At 41.6% G+C, this 19065-nt stretch overlaps 1 protein-coding gene across 4 annotated transcripts; it reads right to left on the bottom strand.

Moving 5' to 3' along the window:
• Nucleotides 1-738: 738 nt before the first annotated feature.
• rfx7b (regulatory factor X7b) lies at nucleotides 739-13013 on the bottom strand. 4 transcript variants are annotated; one of them, XR_003295933.1, is made up of 11 exons: nucleotides 12605-13013; nucleotides 10666-10699; nucleotides 9588-9673; nucleotides 9129-9167; nucleotides 8916-9038; nucleotides 8692-8808; nucleotides 7963-8047; nucleotides 7656-7863; nucleotides 7113-7408; nucleotides 2106-7016; nucleotides 739-1806 (listed from the first exon to the last, which is right to left on the bottom strand). XR_003295933.1 is itself a non-coding variant. In XM_026311033.1 (10 exons), the coding sequence occupies exons 1-10, from the start codon at nucleotides 12730-12732 to the stop codon at nucleotides 3618-3620; spliced, it is 4515 nt and encodes a 1504-aa protein (XP_026166818.1). In that variant the 5' UTR covers nucleotides 12733-13013; the 3' UTR covers nucleotides 739-3617. The 4 variants fall into 4 exon arrangements, 3 of the variants coding, with proteins under 3 accessions (XP_026166818.1, XP_026166819.1, XP_026166820.1); XM_026311033.1 differs by having other exon boundaries at nucleotides 739-7016; XM_026311034.1 differs by having other exon boundaries at nucleotides 739-7016; nucleotides 9129-9152.
• Nucleotides 13014-19065: the final 6052 nt, after the last annotated feature.

The raw sequence follows: 19065 nt of genomic DNA, 5'->3' as shown, positions 1-19065 counted from the left end.
AGACAACATCCTTTGACATGTGTCATTTAAGAGAGACAAAATAAAAGCCAATGTTTTATTTCTTTGGATACAAAAATATTTTCATTTTCACAAAAAACACAGTGATGATTTTAACTATGGCAAGCATGGTAAGATGTCTATGTCACTGCCAGTAGCTTAGCAATTCTAGGGTTAAAATATGTTGTATACAAACAAGAAAGATGATCCCATATCTTTGTGAACTGTTTTGACTCTGCTAAATGACATGGTGTGGAGGTTGAGGTTAAAGCTAGGCTCCACATGGCTTAAGGTTAGGCCAGTTGGCCAAGACCAGTAGGATTAAGGTCATTATCATGTTATGAATATCGCAAGGCCATGGGAAAGCTGGGTAGAGGACCAACAAACTGGGCTCTGATTGGCTGTAGCCTGTCTCTGAGATGGACAGGCCACCCCCCATTGACCTTAGAGGTCATTTGGGGAGCTGATGACCTTTAACCTCAAACAAAGAGGGTGATGGGAAGGTTTTGCATAGACTTGACTGCTGTTTGAAAAATATCAATACCATCATATATTTTTCTTGTTGTCTTGCAGCATTTGCAGTGGAGAAATATCATACATATCTAAAATCTTCTCATCTTGTCATCAGCTAATAAATCAACCAATTCAAGTCCTACAGATTTTACTTTTACTCATGCTTTGAAGCATTTTTATTTATTGCAATAAAATACAAAAGCATTATCACTTCAACACACAAAAACATTCTTTAAAAAAGTTTATTGGCTTTTAAAACCACTTTAAAAATCTCACCAGTGAGTACTTTCCATTGAAAAAACAAAAAAACAAAAAAAACAACGCATTTGCAATATTAACAAGCTACTGTACATTAAGCAGTACACCAGACAACACCACAGAGGAGGGTTTTTTTTTCTACTGTAGAAATGGATAGTCAAACAGAGTTGGTTCTGGATCAGTCAAAGGTAAAGAATCAGTTGCTGCTTGATGGAGCTCCTGTATTGATAAAGAGGTGCATTTCCTTCATTCAAATTCAAATATCAGTGCCTTATTGTTACAGAAAAAAATGAAGAGAAAATGTTTAATTTCTTCACAAATGCATTTTGCAAAATAAAAAAAAAAAAATGCAAAATTGACAGAAAACACTAATAAACATAACATACAGAACAACATTAAATTAGTAAACAACACACAACTAAAAGAAATGTAACTCATGAAACTAGCACTGCCAGTCTGGTTAACAGAACCTGCCCAAATCACAGAAGACAGTGGTTACCAAGAATACAAAGTACAACAGAAGTCATCACACATGTGTGCGTACAATCATTTATCAACATAATGAGCATGTAGGTTTTAAAAGGTTTTTTTTTTTTTTTTTTTACTTTTTTCTCCTCAATGCTTTATATTCTCATGTATGAGAATGAGTAAGAAATGTGTATCTCACTGAGATTAATGCACATTTTGCTACAAGACAATTAGTCATTTTCTGACAATTCAGTTAATTTCCTTACTCCTCTTGCCATAAAAAATATTTTTTTTTTATTTTTTGCGGGCGTCCATCATTACATTTGTCCATAAAGATGTGGCAAAGCCATGTGTCATAAAAATTTAGTGCAATAATGTGAACCTCCAAAGTTTGTTGAAACATGAGTAATCATTTTTTTCCAGTGTCTGCTGAAAGGCTTTGAGCACAATGTCTGTCACAGAGATGTTTGCAACCAGTTAGCATTATCACAACTTATTTTTCTCAATATACCATGCTATTGATCCTGCTCAAAGCACATATCACTTCTGCAACTGCAGAGACCTATTGTCCTTGAATAGAAAAAAAAAAATAAAATCAGCAAGCGAGACCAGACAGCATTACTTTTACGACACATTGAGCCAGAAATGTAACACACAACATACAGTATCTTGCCGACTACAGATCTGTTAAGCTTTTTTTCTTTTAAATGGCACATACTTGGCTAGAATAATGGCCATAATATAGTGTCTTGATACATCAAATCTCTATGTATCTATCCTATTTACAGATGGAGCTTAAACATGACTTATACAACAGTGACAATAGCCAAAAAACTCAAGCAAGCATCCTACTGTATCACATAGCCTACCTGGCTAGCAGTGATGGTTTCAACATGCTTTCAGGTCCATGGTTACCTATAAAACATAGGACAGTGACCATTTCACAAATTTACATACTGTACATAAGATTTATGCAACTTTATCCTTTTCCTCAAATGCAATAAACTCTTGTGTCTCCGAGGCTGCCCGTTTTTCCGTTGTTGTTAATGTTTCCTAGGAGTGTCTCTATGTGTAATAATCTCTTATGTTATTCAAACAGATCATCTTTGGTATGGAAAAAAGACTGAATCTCCAAAAACATAATAATTTCATTTCCTCTTGTACTCTAGATGACATCAAATATACATGTCAGCCTCCAGCCTTCTATGTAACTAAGCCTTCTCCATACCATTGATATTCTTACCCATGCTGGGATTATAGCATGCCAAAAAACAAAAAAAAACAAAATCTCATGACTGAAAGTGTGCCTGCTATGGTTTTCATGAAATGACAGCGTATTCGAGTTCCTCTAAATCCATTACCAATAAGGGCACACACACAGTGTATTTGTTAGCCTATACAATATGCATCTATATTGTAACACTGCAAAACAAAAACAGAATAAGAAATAGTACTGAAAATATCAGAGTAACAGCTGCCTTGATACGATGAAGCTCTGGATGGTTCCAAAGATATCTTAACATTATACTATATACAGTCTCTCTAAAGATGGCATAAGGCCTTGGACTTTGGGAATAAGGCAGCCAGTTGTTGATTCCTTTCAATGTGTAGTCCACAATGTGGCCTGAATTCCCATCTCCTCACTACTGATTGATCTACTCCCTTTGTAAGATATTAAACAGTACAAGAAGTATAGGCTTTAAGAAAATTTCACTCTTGGACAATGCTCAGATGTGAATCAGTCTTCCACTGATTTGGTATATGATAAAGTATAAAGATTATGTCATAAATTCAGCACCTGGCAGCATATGATGCTACCCTTTTTTTTTAATATTGAGATATGGCAGGCAAATGTACTACAACTATTATGTGCATATACTACAGTCCCAATATTGTCTGCATTTGGTTGAACTTGAACTGCACACACTGTCAATACTATACAACAGCATACATTTTTGGTGAAGTCTTTTGTGCCAAATTTTCTACCCATCTCACTTTGACTAAGTGGTCATTAAATACAAATATTGCATTATTGATTGGTTATAACATGGATGATTAGGTTTTGCTCAATGTTCATACCACACAAGTCCGATCTCTGAAGTGCATGCTGCCACCAAGTACTCACACTTTTTGACTTGAAAAGCTTACATTTCTGATTTCAAATGAAGGAGAAATGTGGTTAAGTACTTAAATTTGGATGAGGAATGAAAAAGGAGAGAAGTAACTAAATGTCAGTAGGAGAGATTTTCTGGTAAGCCTGGCACTTTTTAACAGAACAAATGTCCAGACAAATCCCAACAAACTATAGTTTGAAACACATATACTACATACGCACCAAACAAACAACAGAGAACAGAAATCATACGGAATAAAAGACAACATTAGCCCAGCATCTCTACTGTAGTAGGCTGGTCTTTACTTTCTAGCCAGTCAAAACCAGAGTTCACAGTATCACTGCATATCTGCTGAAAAAGCGGGTCATTCTTCAGTTCTTCCAGTGTTGAGTCTTCATATTGTTCCTGCTGTTGATTAGGATCAAACAGCAGGTTGGTGTCCAATGTGTTAAGGTCAGTGATGCTACTGGACAGATCTGAGGTCAGTCTGATGTCGTTTGAGAAGTCGGACGCCACAGCGTTGAGCTCTGAAGCTACCTGACCCACTAACTGGGAACTGGGGTTGAGACCATCATCCCCCAGCAAGTCCTTGACAGTGTTGTTGAAATCCAGCTGTTGCTGCTCGTCCTCCACCTCCTGCTGCTGTGTGTTCTGGAGGAGGAGCTGTGGTTGTGTCTGAACAGGATTCTCCTGAAGCTGCTGAGCCTGCTGCTGGTCTTGCTCAGCAGGACCCACTTGTGCTTGGCTATCCCCAGTGGAGAAACTCATCTGTTCTGCACTGGTAGTGGGAAGGTAGCCATGCTGCTGGAGATCAAAGGCAGCAGGATTGGAGCTAACAGGTACCTGAGGCTGGTGTGCAGCTCCTCCAGCGAAGCCAGGAGTGGTCTCCAGGATCTGTGTGAGGTTCAAACGGGCCGTGTAGTTAGAGGGGAGGTTGTTTATGCCCAGACCACGAACAGAATCATCTCCATCAGCTTCCATCTTGCTGAGCAGAACATTTGTGATTTTGGCCGAGTTACTCTGACCCTGCACAGGCAGCATCTCACTCTGCATCATGATGTTTAGAGGCACAGACTGGCTCCGCTGGACCATGCTGTGCACAGAACTGACTGTTTGGCTGTTGGAGAGAATGCTGAGCACCTCAGAGGTGATAGGAGAGTTAAAGGGTGAGACCACGGCTCGGGTGGTAGTGGTGGTATTCGTGGTGGTAGTTGGAGGGCCTGTGTTACCACTGAAGTTCCTCTGGCGTACTGCAGGGCTGACGCTGCGGCAACGGAAAGTACTGGAGGCAGATGAGGTTGATGCTTTGTTGTCTAATGGTGCAGGCACGGCAAAACTCTCCTGTTTAGTGGGAGTAGTTACACCTGTTACTAGCTGCTGTTGTGTTTGTTGTTGTTGCTGCTGCTGCTGCTGCTGCTGCTGCTGTTGCACTGGGGAAATGGGAGTCAGACGGCCAAAGTGAGCAGCATCCTGTCTTGATTGGGCCTGAAATGACTGGCCAGGAATTGCAAAGGCATGTGGCTTACGAAACTGGTCATCTACCAGATCTTGGTAGCTGGGCAGAATACCAATGCTATGGTTGGACAAAGGACCCCCAGAGTTGCTGTTGTAGCGGTTGTTGATCCACTCCAGTTTGGCCTTGTCTGGGTGTGTGGCCATCGGCCTCTGCATGGGCTTGACAGGACTACTGGAGACAATACTGGCATCGTGATAACCTGTTATGCTTGAGTTTATAGGAGTAAATGCAAAAGGGTTCCTGCATTCCACCGGGCTTGGGGGGACACTGCTGCTGCAGTTGGACAGTGGCGTGCTGATGGGGGTGTGGCGACCCATGGCTCCGTCCACAGGAGTGATGGGAGCCATGCGGGAGCAGGGGCTCTCTCTAGTTAGGCTATGCCCAAGCGTCACTTCAGAGGTGGGGGTAGGTGTTGGGGTTGGTGTGGGTGTTGGAGTGGGCGTTTGGACAGGAGTGGTACTGCTGTGGGCAGAGTGGTAGAAGGTAGTGCTGCCCTGATGAGCATTCAGGATTGAGTTTTGATTGCTGGCTGACTGTCCTTGCAGAGAGACATCAACACAGCTAGCAAACAGACCCTTCAGCTTCATTTGTTCCTCCATTTGGACTAGCTCTTCCACAATGCTGTCCTGGGTCATGTCATCGTCATTAAATGGGAAGTAGTCCATGTTTGGCTGAGAACCTGCAAAGTCCACCATTTCCTGCGTGAGGGTAAGCTGGGCTGAGGTCTCGGAGGGTTGAGCTATAATGGAAAGTTGGTCAGCAGGGGCTTGTTTGTGTTCTGCTGGTATCTGCTGAGCAAATGCCTGCTTCCGGAGCTCATCAAGCTGCCCCTCTTCCCATATTGTGCTCTTTAATTCATTCATCACAGAGGCTTCATGTGCTCCTGAGTTAGCTGGTATGGCATGAGGGTCCCCGGTGATCTGCTGTAGCAATGCCTGATCAGACGGGTTGCTTCCAGCTGCTCCGGTGCTGGTGTCAGGGGTGAGAGAATGGTCTTCTTGTTTCACCACCAAGGCATGGGGTTTGACAACAGTCTGGGATCCCTCAGTGTGTGTGATGGGTGAGTCGGACAGCGCAAGGATCTGTGTAGGCCCTATAGATGTGTGTTTCATAGTCACTTTGCAGGGGGCACTCTCTGGTCTGGCAGGGGTTCCTGGTCTGGGGATCCTCTTCACCGCAGCACTGACTCCAGGTTTGGAACTGTCAACTACAGACAGGGGCTGCTGGGAGATGAACACCCTCTTTACAGGAATCACATGGGACTCCCCGACTGGGCCTGTGCGCTTCCTGGGGCTCTTGGCATCTGGGCAGGGATCCTTCAGTGCTGGGGTAACAGAAGAGCCACTGGATGACATGCTGCCACTGGAGTTCTGATTATCAACAGTCAAGTACAAAGTACTGTCATGGCAGTTACTGTTATTGCTGTCCTGAGTCCCAGCTACAGCTACCGTGGTGGGAGGGGATATGGGATCATTTTTAATCCTTGCCCCTTTATCTGGTCCCGGAGAACACTTAACCAAGAAGCTTGGCTCACTGGAAGCCCTAAACTTAGGCACTCTGTCCTCTTTGATGCTTACAGCAGTTTTCTCAGAAGTGTGGTTATTGTCGTTTCCAGCTTCAGACACCACTTTGGTGTCAGTGGAGTTGCTTGGGCCAGAGCTAGGGGCACTGGATCTGACTGCAGGAGATTGAGGCGCAGCCAAGCTCCCACCCTGTGACTGCTGGGAATCATCCGAAGCAGCTGTGGTGCTCACACCCGCTGAAGAAGGACGCACAGTTGTGCTGCTGCTATTACTAGTGCTGCTGCTGCTGCTGCTGGGAGCCAGCGCAATGGCCGTCATCTTCACCACATTGACTGAGCTCACATGGGAAGTGGGCATCACAGTTTTAATGGGGCTGTTGGTGATAAGCAGGGTAGGGGGTGAGCGTAGCGTGATGGCACTGGTGGCAGAGGGCTTGGGCAGGATTTGAGCGTACCGTGTACTGTGTCGTCCCAGCCGATCACCCACCGGACTAGCTGAGATATTCTGGGGAGTTTTTGGGGACTGTTTAAGAGACTGAGTGACCACTTGGAAGTTCACAGGCAACATTTTTCCCTCTGCTGTCCCTACAGGGCTGGGCGAGGTCATTAACTGTCTGCTTCTCTGTACCTGGGAGAAGAACAATAAGAACATAAAATGACATTGATGCATATTTAATATATCTGAAAAAGAAAAAATGCTACTATTCAAAATGTAGCAGCCTACCGTAACTGGGCTGGGGACAGCTGCTACGACAATGCCTATGGTGGGCTGAGGGGAGAGCAGAGCAGGACTGCCACAGGGGATGGTGGGACCTGGGGTACTGGCCTCTGTTCTTTTGACCTGGGTCTCAGTGGGCAGGGGTGAATGGAGCTTTTGCTCCTGCTGCTTCTTCTGGATCTTTCGCTGGAGTTGCTGCTTTGCATCAACAGAGGGAGAGGGCAGAGTCTTCACCTGGGGCTGGAAAGAGTTGGCCTCAGCTGTGGGCACGAACGCTGACGCTGGAGTTGGCGTCTTCATTCCTGGGAAGGACAGAAAAATTATGAACAGACTCATCAAACTTGCAAAAAGATTTAAAATTCAAAACTCTAACCCATATATTGAAAAACAATTATCTCTGGATCTCTGGTACTTTTAAAACATACTGCCCAGCCGTAATACTGCCATTGATTTCCATTTCATTCCAATTTGATGTACAGTACACGAAAACACAAACACATGCAGACAACAGTAAAATAACCACAGCGATAGGTCAGAGGACATCTTTACCTGTGGGTGTTCCGGTCATAACAGTGAGTGCAGCCATGGACTTAGTACCAATATAGTGGCTATTGAGCAGGAAGCGGGCCAGGTCCTCCACGTTGTCAAACTGCCGACTCAGTACCTTTTGGGCCCACTCACAAACCAGTCCACAGGCTGCAGATCTCATTTCATCTTCAGCACTAGGGGACTGGCCAGTCGGCTCCATCAACTCGCACTACGGGCAGAGCACAGCAGCACGTGGATAAGCACAGACATAAGCAAGTATAACTACATTATTTATTTATTGTTTCAAATTTATTTCAGTGTAACTCACCCCATCACCAGATTTCTGCAGATCCAGGTTGGGTAAAGACGGCATGTGAACAAAAGCTTTCTTCCTTAACCCGCTATAACAGTATGTGAGAAGGAGTTAAGGTTTCGTTGATGCTCAATGACAAAACCGACAGCTATGAACATATACTATGGTGTGGGAAGTATTTTGTAGCAGTCTTTCTGGATCGCATTATTTAAGGACGTTTGATTTCTCAGTAGCACCTTGTTGACATCATGTGCCTCTTTGTGCATTACTGATCCTATCTTTAACAGCATTTTCATTTATTTTTGACAAAGTCAGAACAAATGATCCACCTTGCATACTCATGTATTCACACTGCAAGCAAGACAGCCAATAATTCATCGGGTCATAATTATTCACTCCAGTCATTTGGAATAGAGCTGTATGACCATATAAACTCAGCTTTAAGCCTTTAAAACTTTTTGGCCAAAAAAAAAACTGTCATCACTGGTAAATCACAACCAGATGATTCACATTCACCTTGACCTTTCCAAAGATGGAATTTAATCTTATGAAAATGAGCCAAGAGTTTGAAATAAAAAAAAACAGCAACAGCTAAAAACATGATTAAAAGGCATTTTTTAGGCTCTGTTAAAATAAAAACAATGTGAATGAGAGCTTCACATCATGGATGCAATGAACATAAAGCATTACCCACAGAGAAAAGATGGAAAGAACAACTCTGTTTAGGTCAAAATAAAAGGATATTTGGATTTTCCCCTCATGCCCAGTCGACGTGCTTTCATGTTAGGAAAGACATTCTTCATGATCTTTCCAAAGTCTGCTGCACTCAGTGGATTGTAGCCAAGATTGTCACAATAGCTCCTGTAAGGCAAAGTCCACTTTAAGTTTGTAAGGTGATACATATTATTAGTCCCCATTTCTGTTCCTCTTTACCTGCCCCTGACCCACCGTGAAGGTCACACACTCACTTGTATTCATCATACACCTCTTGCTTTGGGAGGGAAGTCTCTGGGTGCTCCTCTAGGTGATTCCGTATCCAGTTGAATGCATACATCTGTTGAGTACGGCTTGACGACATGGAACTCTGATCACTGAAATTAGTGCATAAGAAAAATAAACCTGGTGAGGCGGTGTCCTCGACTTGAATGCATCATTTCATGTTAATACAGAAACTTTAATACCATAATCCAGGAGTGGAGGACCCCCTGTCATTCTCAGTCCAAATGGGCAGAATTTGGGGGTTGGCGTGATGAATAGATATGGGGAAACAAATGAAACACAGACAGCTAGGTATAGCACAGGTCTACATATATCAGTGGTTGGCTTAACATTGATATTCATACATGGTCATGGTCAGCTGAAAAATAAGTGATCATTTTCTACTAATAAAATAAAAACACTGATGTAAAACTTCAATTCACTTAAATTTCTGGGTGCTATCAGCCTAAACTGAGTCTGTGCAGCATCTAGTGGAAAGTGACTTGAATCTTTGACAAGCAATGAAAAAGTGCCAAAAATGTAATGGGAGCCACAACAAAAGGAGTGTGTGCATGAAAAAAAGTAGAAGGAAAAAAAAAAAAAAAAAAGCAGGCCAGTGAGCAAAGTGGAAAGCTTCAGTAAAGTGTGTGTATGCAGCATACCTTTTATCATTGCCACTGCTGGGACCAGAAGGCAACTTAAGGTAGAGGTAGAGTTTTTCGATGTCTGTAAACTTCTCAACATCTTGCTGTAAAAATAAAAACATCAAAAGGAACAGAGTGAAAGGATTATTTAATGTAGTCTATTAGACTAAAGTCTTCACCTTTTTCATAAGCAGAATCTATGAGCTTCACAATGAGACTAATACAGAATAAAATAGGAGACGTAGCACGAAGTAACTGATTTCAGGCCTATGTGTTTTAAAACACTGCATAGGTATGACAGTTGCACACAACCACCTTGCTATTGATTCCTGCCCAACAGCTTTTCAAATGGTTTCTGAGAACGGATTCATCTTACTTCTTCCTTTTCTCTTTGGCTCTTTGTTGCCAAGGGAACCAATACTTGAATGAATGAGATAAGAGCTGACAGCCAATGAGCAGTGAATGAAATCGCTTTTTACTACTCTGCATTGTTACAAGCACAGAGTGAATTACCAGCCCCTCTCTGCACACACCTTGGCTGAAACGTTTTTTTTTCTTTTGCACCACCTTCCTGTAATTTTTGGGGGGATTTTCCAATTTGACCTTTACACCTGTCATTTGCACATATACTATGATGTTATGTACCTTACTAAATATTACTGTGCACCTTTATGATATTCTGTCCTCTCATCTTTATACCAAATGGAGATTTCTGTACAGGTGCTAAAAGGGCGATGTTTCATCAGAATTTAAAAACAGTACTTGACAGAACTTGTTGCAACTAAAATAGACTCCAGGCTCCAATCACCATATTTTGTATTGGTGATTAATAAAAGGCTTGATTCACGCTTGATTTCACTTACATGACCTTAGCGATGAACCCTATGTGGCACTTCAGCTCAGATAAATATGCATAAATAAATCACCATGTATTATGCTATTGTGTTTCCCAATATGATGTTCACTATAGTACACAGATTAAAGTTTTTATCATTAAATCCTTTTTTCATAATTATTGCTGTGATGCAAATAATCTGAGAAATCTAAGAAGCATCACTGCAGGTAGAACAGTTTATTAGTGCTCATTAATACTCACCAATATGCTGTCCACTTTTGATTGTACAGATTTGCTACAATGAGAAAGAGAAAAAAATGTGAATTACCAGTACTCAGGCTAAAACAACACTGACAACAAATGGTTTTCTTGATATTTCAATTTAAGTTAAATTTCTTATCCCTAAATTTTTTTATTACACTAAATACAAGAATATCTTCATGAAGGAAGGCTTTATCACCAGGCCACATTGGGTTTAACTAATAAACCGTCAGCTGACTGTATATTTTCTGAGATATCATGACATACAGTGGAAGTATTCAGACTCCTTTGTTTTTTGCACACTTTGTGTGACACATTAAATGGTGAATGTATTTTTTTTGCCAACAATTTACAGACAGCACCATCAATAAATCCCACTGAAGAAGTGAAAACATGTCTTTTCACGTCACTTTTTTGTAAATTTTGTATTAAATTTAATTATCTGATTAAGACGATTTATTCAGTACTTCCATAAAACACCTTTAATAACAATTACACATTTGGGTGTTTTTTAATGGCAGGTCCTTTCAGAGTCTGCCCACAGATGTCTGATGGGATTGAAGTCCAGATTTTTTCCAGGGCCATTCATGGACATTAATGAGCAGTATCACACACACCACAACTTCACCCTAACCAAAGGATCTTGACTGGTCACACAGTTTGGCAGGACAACCAGGCTCTAGGAAGAGTCCCGATGGAGCTGACTGTGCTCCTGGGGACATTCACAGCTTGGTTACAAAATACACCTGCCAAGAAACATGCTCCAAAGTCATTTAATCGTGGAGGTCTACAACTTGGCTTCTGGGTTGACAAGTGCTTATTACTGACTGTTCTATTAAAATGTCACAGTACACCATGACCTGTGTAATACCAGGACCCCTGAAACTCAGACAGGTGAATGTGAACATGTGAAACTGTGTTTCTCAAATGTGACATGACAAAATGACTTCTGAAAAACAGCATATTGTGGGCTCTGTTGACGGCCTAAACCTCACATTAAAAAAAACAAAAAACAAAAAGGAATAATAGTTTATCATTTAGTTAACAAAGACCACATCCAGATGCTGCCATATAGATACCTCAATGATAATCAAACAGGTGCAGCTGAGTTCCACAGAAAACCATCAGAATATATGCAGGAAAATGAGAAAGCATCATTTTTGGATTTTTTTAAATTTCAGACACCTCTGTAACATGTTATCACATCACCCCTTGCAGGTTGTTCTCTGTATACTGACTATTAGTAAATTATTCCATTTGGGACTAGTGTGCACAAGGAGGAGGGTGAATCCTTTACCATTGTGCTCTCCTGTCATACCATGTGCATCAATACACTTAATAAAATGTCATGTTATTCTGCTGATTTGAATCATAGTTTACTGGGGAATCGAACTGAAACCGTATATGACTAATTTCCCAACCCACTGTAAATAACAGACACAGACACGCACAGAATCTAGGTCGCTATCGGAAGCAGGTCTTGTCTCACTTATTTTTTTTTTTTTTCCTGTATCACCCTGCTCTCCCACCACCGGATCAGCGTGAACCACTGTGCTTGGGTGTGTGTGTGTGTGTGTGTGTGTGAGGAGCTGTCTGCTTTGACACCTGTCAGCCTGAGCATCAGCACCACCGGTGGACTCTGGTGTCATCCATAACATGGCCTCCTATGGCTCGATGCTAACGATTACGGCTCATGCAGCTGTAAATAACCTGCCGTAGCTTGTTATCGATGCACAAACAGGCAGCGGACAGCGCGGCTTGACTCGCTGCCGTCGCATTTTAAAATACTTCAGATCTATGCGGTGATCACGGGAGCACCCGTGTTATTTTCACCCGCTTTGTGCAGCACACTGCCACCCTGCCACTGCCACGGCTAATTACGAGGCTACGGCTAGCGAAGAGGACCGTGCGGCTGCTTGAGGATCCGTCCCATCCTTACCAAATTGAATTCTTTATTTTGAACTGTAACGCGTTAGCCTCGGGCCCCTGGAGTCCTGGCACCATCGCCGGAAGAGAGCCTAACCCCGAGGCAGGCTTCTGACCAGGTTGTTGTTGATCATCAGCCATCACGGTGGAGGTGGTGGTGGGGGAGCTTTAACAAGTAGGCCTCATCCCCGGCTGTGCGCTGCACCGGACCCACCGCTGCTGGAGCGGCTCAGTCAGCTAGGACAGCCCGCTGAATCCACCACAGAGCATGGCTGCAAACGCTGTGATCAGACCCTCGCAAAACACAAAACAGAACCCCCCAAAAAAAAAAAAAAACACCCGAGCATACAAAAGGCATTTCGCAGGGGTCCCTCCGCTGCCGCAAATAGCACGCCTGCAGCAGCCACAGACGAGCCGTCTGCGTCAAGTTACGCACAAGGAGCAGAGACAGGGCCGGAAGAGGACCGGGATTTTGCCTTCGAATTAAAAGCACACATGTGCCAGGTTTAAATGACGGGTTCATATTTTTTAAAGGTTTAAAAGTCTTATACAATTATCCATGTACACAGAATTTTAGTATTGGGTATTTTGGATCTTTAGATTTTTATACATCACAGAATAAATTATTTATAAGAATTATTTTCAGTGACTAATACAAACAGTCCTGCAAACAGTCAGTCTGGGCCAGAAAACACTGACACGGACTAAATCCACAGAAGAACAGTGGCAGGTCTCCACAATGCTTAGAGCAACGTGTTCTTTAAAAGCTGCGTGCATGTGTACTGAGGAGAACTAGTGCTGTCTTAAGAGCAAACAGTATCAACTATGAATTTGATTTAGCTTTCAGTGCTGAAACCTTCCTGACATGCTTCCAGTGGAAGTGAAGGGGGATAAAACCCTCAGTACTTCATCTTTGCCTCGTCCGTTTTCTAGAGGTGTTGATTGCATTTTGAAGGGAGGTTTAATTTAAAAACCTTGAGCGGGGTTTTATTTTTTCAATGTGTCTGACTTGGCGCTGCTTGTGCGCTGCGGTTTCGCGGACGGCCGGCAGGGGGCGCTGCTGCAGGAAGTTGGTTGATCAGATAGTGACAATGACGGGTAAACAGCCAGGATGATATCACTTCACCATGTAAACTGGTCGTTTCCAGCGCGTGTATCGATCTCGATATCGGCCAGTATGTTCATGTCAAATAATGATTTGATTTGAGTTATTTTTTTTGAGGGGGGGGGGGCTTCACAGACCTCACAGGCTTCACAGACAGATTGTCCCAAGATTTGTCTTTGCTCATCACACAGCTTACTATTTTTTCCTCCGCCTGAAATCTGAGACACACTTGGGCAGGAAGAAAAATAACCCCCAAGAGGATGAAATGAATTTCGACTGTCTGCAGCAGATATTAATATACCCTTGACTTATGTCACATCAGTAAACCTGCTACAAAATGACACACAATATACACATGTGTTAATTTGATAGTAAAACAGTGCAGTCACTGTTCCTAACATACAAATGATAGTAAGTGATGATGGACACAATCCCTTAATGAGAGTATACATGAAAATTCAAAAGAATGAAGTCACCAGGTCAAGAAAAACAGGAGCTAAATACATTCTTACATCATGACTAATTTTATGCTGCCATCTGTTGATGGAAACAGGAAATGTTACTCCACAGCTCCACCGACACTGGTTGTGAATAAAAAGTAATGCATGGCAGCAATAAAGCATGTTATATGACGGCATATGTATATAGAAGTGCAGTAGAACAATATAAAACTGTAAATCTCTTTGTCTTTTCAGCTACTAAGTCGTTGCACAGAATTTGACAATGTGGTCGTGAGAGCTGATGTTAAGGGTCAGAGGCCCAGGTCAGACATCAGGGTATACAAACCTGAAATAGTCGACCACAGGTTGGCAGGGCTGAGAGTACGAGCATGTGTAGTCTCTGAACAAGGCAGTACAGCAGGTTCAGTTGTAACAGCCTCCTGTCAGAAAGTGGTTTAAGTGAGCGTCCTGCCTCATGCTCAGTTTTATGACCACTCTCAAACACAGATTCTTTTCAATTCTAATAATGTTTCATATGATAGCAAAAACCTGTTGGATGCAGTGTACCAATGCAGTCTACACGGATGAATGGAAAAGAAGTTTTGTAATTTGATGTGATGATGCAATATAAATAAGAAATTGCCTTTACAAATGTATGAAAACATTCACATTATGCTGGAGTACTAAGGGTTTCTGTTGTGTAAATGGTTAAATTATGAAAATATTCCAACTATGCAACCTATAAGCAACTGTATAAATATTGTGGTTGAATAATCAAAGCCTAGTTCATGAACTAACTCTTTCCTAGATTGGAAAAATAAGACCCCAAAAGCCACAAATCTGATAGTGGTCACATCAGGGAGTCATGTTGGGAGGCATAAGGTTGGCATGGAGCAGGCCATGAATATTACATATTTCTGTATGATTAATATTCTACACTTATTTTTCTGGAGAATATGTAGGGTCTTGTAGGTGAACTTTGGACACCCTTGGTTTATTATACTATAGACCAAATAAAAACATTGGGAAATCATTATTTACTCAGGCGAGTTTAGCCCATGTTTAGTGATCTTGATTATTTTATTAATTTAGCTTTGATCTCTAAAACTGTCAAACATTTTCTTGTACACCTGACAAATGCTTTAATTATGATTGGATTAGCAACATGCATTTTTTTACTATGATAGTCCTGACAGTTTCTCCTTCTGTTCCCTAACATATCCCACACATACATCAAACCTTGTCAGTTGCTGACTTGTTAATAAAACAGGAGGTGTGGAACGGTGACACGCCATCTAAATCTCAAGAAAATGTTGTTTCCTCGTTAGACATTGTTTTCTCACTCTATTTTTGACCTTCGGTTGCTGGCTATTCTGGACTGATTTATTTCACTGTCAATCTCCTGTCACTACTGATTTGGGTTGGAAGGTCTCATCTCCGCAGTCTTTGCCCTTGCTCATTCCTCCAAATGTTAAGATTTACACAACACTCCTTTCAAAGTGGCTGCCATTTTTGTGGCCATACCATACCACAGTACCACAGTTACAATATCTCTTCAATGTAATCTCCATATTTCTGAAACAGCGCTCCCTTATATTAAAATTTTAATTGAAATTTAAAACAACAACAACAATGATAATGATAATAATAATAAAAGAAATGTAAACTGAAAACAAATGCCCAAACACAAAATTAGTTTGTTGTGGAGCTCTGATTTTATGACATGCTTCCTGGAACTGGTCCCACATTAGACTGGCAATGACCTAAAGCCACCCGTCTTCTCCTTGTAGGTGCTGGTGAATATGGGACAACAAGGTCACTGTTGCGTGGAGGTCGAAGAGTCTGGCTCTCACGTGCAACCTGCAGCCAAGGCCTCTCCAAATCCTCTTACAGTGACCACTTCTTCCAGCGCTCAGGCCAGAGTATGAGATCAGCTCCTTGGGTTCAGTTCTTATCCCGAAGACACAGTAGATCCTCACTACAGAGTCACGTCAGCAGGTATCAAACACCACAGTTAACCCACTTACCCCTGGCCGCATACTGTTGGCCTGTTTGCTTTTGAGATGCATTCAATGACATGTCCTCCAATGGCAATTACTTACAGGCATTAGCTGTTAAATGTATATTTTAATTACTTTAACAATAACATATTTTCAACTGCATTAGATATTAACCGGGCAGCATGGTGGCTGAGTGGTTAGCACTGTTGCCTCACAGCAAGAAGGTCGTGGGTTCGCATCCCGGCCTTTCTGTGTGGAGTTTGCATGTTCTCCCTGTGCTTGCGTGGGTTTACTCCGGGTACTCCGGTTTCCTCCCACAGTCCAAAAACATGCATGTCAGGTTAATTGGTGACTCTAAAATTGCCCGTAGGACTGAGTGTGAGTGTGTGAGGTTGTCTGTCTTTGTGTGTCTATATGTGGCCCTGCGACAGACTGGTGACCTGTCTAGGGTGTACCCCTGCCTTCCACCCGAGAGAGAGCTGGGATAGGCTCCAGCGGATCCCCGTGACCCTGAACAGGAAAAAGCGGGTATAGAAGATGGATGGATGGATGGATTAGATATTAACCATTACCAAACTAACACTTTATACAGAATTAGTATGCAATAGTGTTGGTTGTGTTTTTCAAGGCCTGGCACAATCACATCATATTTACATCATACTGTAAAATGTAAAGTCTAACCCAACTCATTTTTATTTGTCTGGTAAGATGAACATTACTATTTCTTACTGGAGCACTCAACTGCTCACCAAAATATTCATTGTTAAAATGGAAAACAACAAAAGCGGAACCAATTAGTCGATTAATTAGTCAAATGACAGAAAATAATTAGGAACTATTTAAATAATAATAATATAGAAAATGTAAACAAAAAATCCTGCCTTTTGTTATTTCCAACAGTTTAAGTGTAAAGATTTGCTTCTTTTGTGTGCTCTGGGAAAATAAAATGGGTGCTTTTACTACTTTATTTTTATTGACCAAACTAATAATCGCCAGGTTAATTACTAATAAAATCCTAAAAATCATCAACAGTGTTGTTATGTTTCTATAATAGCTGACCCTAAATTTTAAGATGGGGTCATGTACCTCTGATAAAGTAAAGTATCCAGAGAGTGTCAGTGAAGAAGTAAATTTACCCATCAGATCCTAAAAGTAACACTCTCAAGTTTATAATGTCTAGGATCTTTTGTCCACTGTTTATCAGTTCAGTATCAGGTAAAATATGGGAGTCCCTGCTTTGACGTCACTTACATAATCTATCCCAGGCCAGGCTGTTATAACAGTTTTAATACAGGTTTTCTTTTTTTTCTACTTCTTCTTTTTCTTGGCATCCTGTAGAAGAGCGGATGGGAAATTCTGATGTCATCAACCTTGGCACAGCGGGACAGAGGAGCATGCAGACCCTCAGGGTGCCACGATTGGTGCCCATGTGTTTGTGCCCTGTAGATGGTGAAATAGATGGTGTGGTGCTGCCCGCCTGTGCTGCACCTGCGTCCCAGCATGCTGATTGATCAGTTTGGTCATGTGGAATGTCACCATCTGCTCCCCAGTCCCACTCACCCCTTCTTGTGTGAATGCCAATCACTGGCAGGAAGATAGTTATTTAAGCCATGTCAAATCAGGCGCATGATGATGAGGACCACGCCAACAACACTTGAAATTTGTGTTGTAAGAACAGTATGCACAACATCTTACAGTAAGAGGACAACTTGACTTCAGATTGCAAAGAGGTGTATGTTTGGTTGGCTACATTATATAGATTAGATTTTGTTCTTTATGGAATACTCAGATTGGTCTGTCACTAATGCATTCTGGTGAATGCATAACTGTATTTTTTATTTGTTTGCATAAAAAAAACAACAACTTCATTTTATTTTCAGCACGGCTCCTTATTTATTTCCCCCAAACACCCTTCAGTTGCTCTTTTCTGGCCTCTTAATGGCCAGCAGCATATCAGGGGGCCATCAGGAGTGGCATTCTTCACTGTAAAGTGTCATAACCAATGACATTTCAACCACGGGAAAATAAAGATATGCAAATTTGAACTCATTAACATTTGCATTACCTGTTTGAATAATCACGCTCCTGACAAGACTGCAATTAACTAAGATTGATGCAAAGTTCAGGGTTAGGGGACTGTATATATTTGCTCTTGGATCATTTACCCAAGATCCGTGTGTTGGTGTTATGCACGGTAAGTGTGTCAGATAGGAGAACTGATCTCTGTCAAAGGAAAAGGTCATTTAGAAGTGTGGTGTTCCTGGATTATCTGGAAAAAATATATTGTGAATTGTGTTTTTAATTGTTGACAGCAGCAGAATATTCTGTCTCTATATATTAAGATAAACTAAAAAAATAACGTTAGGCCCACATTTGATTGTTCTGATGAAGAAGAAGAGGTTGACCTCCTAACCTAGTTAACATTCGTGTGGATAGTCAGGATTAGACAGTGACTTTGAGGAAGCTGCACTGACTGCACAGCTTATGTTTAGACAGACTGAAAGCAGGAGACTCTATTTATATTTCTGCTTTCAGCTATTTTATCAGTTTGTAAATTTTTTCCCACAGTAAACACTTTTCTCTTACTCATGGTTCTTCTTTGAAAATAACACTTTGTTAATTCCCTGCATGTAGGGATTTCTGGTTTACCCAATACCATCTGTTCTTCAAATACAAAAAAGAATTCAGATGAGTTTTTACAAATATTTGACTATTGTTAAAGGAACACTGCATTAAAAATCACAGGGTATATTTAAATAGAAATACATGTTATGTTAATAGAAAGAAAAAACATGTAGCTTCAGTGTAAAAACAGTGTGTTTAAGAGAAATACGTTGCTGCTGTCTCACTTGGAATTGTTTGATTGGATTCTTATGAGGTCTCTGTAGGATGAAATGCTTTGCCAGGACAGTGTGCCATGCCAACCATG

Source organism: Mastacembelus armatus, chromosome 6 (genome assembly GCF_900324485.2).
Source record: "Mastacembelus armatus chromosome 6, fMasArm1.2, whole genome shotgun sequence".
Classification (NCBI taxonomy): domain Eukaryota; kingdom Metazoa; phylum Chordata; class Actinopteri; order Synbranchiformes; family Mastacembelidae; genus Mastacembelus; species Mastacembelus armatus.
Note: the sequence above shows the minus strand (reverse complement) of the source record. Positions and strands in the feature narration are given on the sequence as shown.